The 4,312-nt window shown below is 44.0% G+C and overlaps 1 protein-coding gene across 1 annotated transcript; it reads left to right on the top strand.

The window, feature by feature from the left end:
• The first annotated feature begins 333 nt into the window (after window positions 1–333).
• LOC108966580 (catenin alpha) lies at window positions 334–3,450 on the top strand. Its single transcript, XM_018929572.1, has one exon. The coding sequence runs from the start codon at window positions 536–538 to the stop codon at window positions 3,272–3,274; it is 2,739 nt and encodes a 912-aa protein (XP_018785117.1). The 5' UTR covers window positions 334–535; the 3' UTR covers window positions 3,275–3,450.
• The last annotated feature ends 862 nt before the right edge of the window (window positions 3,451–4,312 follow it).

Genomic DNA, 4,312 nt, shown 5'->3' with positions numbered 1-4,312 from the left:
CCCGGTATTTGTTGTGGAATTGGTGCTAAAGAAATTTTTTGTGTAAGCTAAAGTATTTTATAGTAGAAAATATTTTGAAATACAAAAGATATTTTTGGTCTTTATAGAAAAAACATTATTAAAAATCTTCATACATATTTTTTCTACACTTCCAACTTCCTTCAACTGGCCTTCAAAATCTACACATAATTCGCATAAACATTTCGTTTTAAATTCTCCCCTAACCACCCTAATGTGTCTCCACAGCCCAACATTGACAGCTCATTGTATTGAGAGAGCAACTGAGCGAACGCTCAAACGCCAGAAACAGCCAAGTGCAGATACACAATCTTTTAACGCATGGAGAGAGTTCGTCCAACAACTGGCCGGGAGTAATAAACGAACAACGGACGCGAATTGATTTCGGTGTAGTCGCCAAATATTTACGTGCACGTMGATTTTTTTTGCTTGGAAGTGTAACCAACCTAGATATTTTGTTTATACATATTTCTTTTTTGGTGTGTGTCTTTTACACATTCTATCGCCTTCGATTACCATGATGGGCGTTGTATCAGACTTTGGGCAGATAGCTACTAAATGGGATTTGAAGAATCTGGAAATTCGCACTATGACGGTGGAGAAAACATTGGAGCCGCTAGTGCTGCAGGTGACCACCTTGGTGAATACAACMGAGCCGAGTAAGAAGAAGAAAGGCAAATCGAAACGTGCCAGCGCACTGGTGGCTTCCATTGAGAAGGCAACCGAAAATTTCGTCATCAAAGGTGAACAAATCGCTTATGAAAATCCAGACATAACACAGGAGATGTTGGCTGCCGTGGAGGAGGTGCGTAAAACCGGTGATGCCATGAGTATGGCGGCACGGGAATTTGCAGCTGATCCCTGTTCATCGTTAAAACGTGGCAACATGGTGAGGGCGGCACGTAATTTACTATCCGCCGTCACTCGTTTGCTTATATTGGCGGACATGGTCGATGTACACTTGTTGCTGAAGTCCTTGCATGTCGTCGAAGMTGATCTGAATAAGCTGAAGAATGCYTGCAGTCAGGATGAGCTGCTGAATAATATCGAACAGTTTGGTGAGAATGCCGGTGAGTTGATCAAGCAGGCCGCCAAGCGGCAGCAAGAGTTGAAAGATCCACAATTGCGTGACGACTTGGCAGCAGCACGCGCTATGCTGAAGAAGCACTCAACTATGCTGTTCACCGCTTCCAAAGTGTATGTGCGTCATCCGGAATTGGATTTRGCAAAGTTAAATCGTGATTTCATATTGAAAGAAGTGTGCGCGGCAGTGAATACGATCAGTGATGTGGCGCAAGGCAAGTCCTCGCAACCAACCGAGATTTATAGTGGCGCGGGTGAATTGGCAGCAGCTTTGGACGACTTCGATGAGGGTATCATCATGGACACTTTGACCTACAGTGAAGAACATTCGCGTCAGTTGCTGGAAGAGCGTTTGGAGAGCATCATCAGCGCGGCAGCTTTGATGGCTGACGCAGATTGTACACGCGATGAGCGACGTGAGCGCATAGTTGCCGAATGTAATGCTGTGCGACAAGCGCTGCAAGATTTGCTCTCCGAGTATATGTCTAATATTGGACAGAAGGATCATACACCCGGGCTGGATAGAGCCATCGATCAAATGTGTCGCAAAACGCGCGATCTACGACGACAACTGCGCAAGGCGGTAGTTGATCATGTTTCCGATTCATTTCTGGAGACATCTACGCCACTCATCGATCTAATTGAGTGCGCCAAAACGGGCAATGAGGTGAAACTACGTGAGAAGGCGGACATATTTACCAGACATGCKGAAAAGCTAGTGGAGGTGGCTAATCTCGTCTGCAGCATGTCSAATAATGAGGATGGCGTTAAAATGGTACGCTTCGCAGCATCGCAAATTGAGAGTCTCTGCCCGCAGGTGATTAATGCCGCATCGATTTTATGCGTGCGCCCGAACTCGAAGGTGGCACAAGAGAATATGGCCGCCTATCGGCAAGCATGGGAGGCGCAAGTGCGCATACTAACCGAGGCGGTGGATGATATCACAACAATCGACGATTTTCTGGCGGTCTCCGAGAATCATATACTGGAGGACGTCAACAAGTGCGTCATGTCGCTACAAATGGGCGCGCCACAAGAGTTACGCACCACAGCTGGCGCCATACAGGGACGCTCGGCGCGTATTTGTGATGTAGTCGAGGCGGAAATGGATAACTATGAGCCATGCGTTTACACCAAACGCGTTATGGATGCTGTGCGTGTGCTTAAAGAGCAAGTGATGGCCAATTTTGCGCAACGCGTTGATACCGCTGTCGATGCGTTGATCAACAATTGCAGCCGYGACGTTGATGAGAATGATTTTATCGACGCATCGCGTTTGGTTTACGATGGTGTGCGCGAGATACGACGCGCAGTGCTGATGAATCGCAATTCCGATGAACTGGATACGGACACAGAATTCGAACCGGCTGAGAACACAATGTCCGAGACGCGCAGCAAATCGAGCGCACAAGATGGTGGCCCAACAGTGGATGAGTATCCCGAAATTAGCGGTATTTGCACAGCGCGTGAAGCTATGCGCAAGATGACGGAAGARGATAAACAAAAGATTGCCCAACAAGTGGAACTTTTCCGACGCGAAAAACTCACCTTCGACTCCGAGGTGGCRAAGTGGGATGATGCTGGCAATGATATCATCTTCCTGGCCAAACATATGTGTATGATTATGATGGAAATGACTGATTTCACGCGCGGTCGTGGTCCCTTGAAAACAACCATGGATGTCATCAACGCCGCCAAGAAAATTTCCGAAGCTGGCACGAAACTCGACAAACTAACACGCGAAATCGCCGAACAGTGCCCGGAAAGTAGYACCAAAAAAGATTTACTCGCATATCTACAACGCATAGCGCTCTACTGTCATCAAATACAAATCACATCGAAGGTTAAGGCCGACGTACAGAATATCAGTGGCGAATTGATTGTATCCGGCTTGGACAGCGCTACATCATTGATACAGGCAGCCAAGAATCTGATGAATGCTGTCGTGCTCACGGTTAARTACTCGTACGTCGCCTCAACGAAGTACACGCGTCAAGGCACCGTTACATCGCCCATTGTTGTTTGGAAGATGAAAGCACCGGAGAAGAAACCGCTGGTGCGTCCCGAGAAGCCGGAGGAAGTGCGCGCTAAAGTGCGTAAGGGTTCGCAGAAGAAGGTACAGAATCCCATACATGCCCTGTCGGAATTCCAAAGCCCCGATGGCGCGGTCTAAAATAGTTAAAGTAGCAATATATATATGATAATTCTTGACATTTCTCATACAAAACGGAAATGTATGTATTCCTGGGTATTAGTAGGCATATAACAATTCATGTCCRCTTGCAAAGTTCGACTGAATAAATATGAATAAAGACAAAGAAATAAAATATTTTGATTCTCCGAAAATGACATGCGAGTAAACTTCACTTAAAAGTCGACGAAAGCTTGTAAAAAGCGTTGTTTGGAGTATGCCGCTTTTTCGCTAAGTTCTACTTTCTTGCTTGCACCGTTATTCATATGCTCATTTATTTAACTTTTATTTTACTGTATTTAATTTATAACAAATAATATTGCATAATATAAGGGTTCATTAAAAAATAATAATAAAATATATTATACAAAATATTTATTTTTACRTATCGTCATGGTTGTAAACGGCATGTGAGTATATACGTATGTATGTGTRTGTTTTCGCGAAAAAATATYTCCAACAGTAAATTTTCAGCTCTTCTCCAAAGTGAATAAGTAAAATAGGGCGAGAAAAAACATAAACAAGGTTCTGTCATGGCAATGCACAGAGCAAACGTCAACTATTTTGTAATATTTTTCCTCGTTTTCGCTTTTACACACCTTTCTTTACATGGTTTGCCTTCACATCTTCTCAGCAATATGTATTTTAAGCCGCAGTGAAGTACTTAATACGCGTACCTAGAAAGGTCTGCTGTTATGCTGCAAGTTCACACATACCCGGTAGGAAATGAAAGGCACTGAATTTGAGCAATATTTACAAGAAATAGCTTTATAATGGAGCTTATGTTTAATCTAAGTTAGCACTTAAGTAAATAGTTTAAAAAGTGAAAGTTTTGCTTCACTTCTGCAATAACGTATTATGAATGCGAGTTGGAAACTTGTTGTCTCCTTCTGCTCTCTTAATCAGTTTTGGAATCGGACTCGTTGGACAGGATACGGTGATTCAAAAACACAAGCTTACAAGTAACACAAAAGGTGTCGAGAGATCGTTGAAACGATGCCTCGTTCTGGACGAACTTCC

This window comes from Bactrocera latifrons, unplaced genomic scaffold, assembly GCF_001853355.1.
Source record: "Bactrocera latifrons isolate USDA-ARS-PBARC rearing strain unplaced genomic scaffold, ASM185335v1 scaffold_164, whole genome shotgun sequence".
Lineage (NCBI taxonomy): Eukaryota > Metazoa > Arthropoda > Insecta > Diptera > Tephritidae > Bactrocera > Bactrocera latifrons.
Note: the sequence above shows the minus strand (reverse complement) of the source record. Positions and strands in the feature narration are given on the sequence as shown.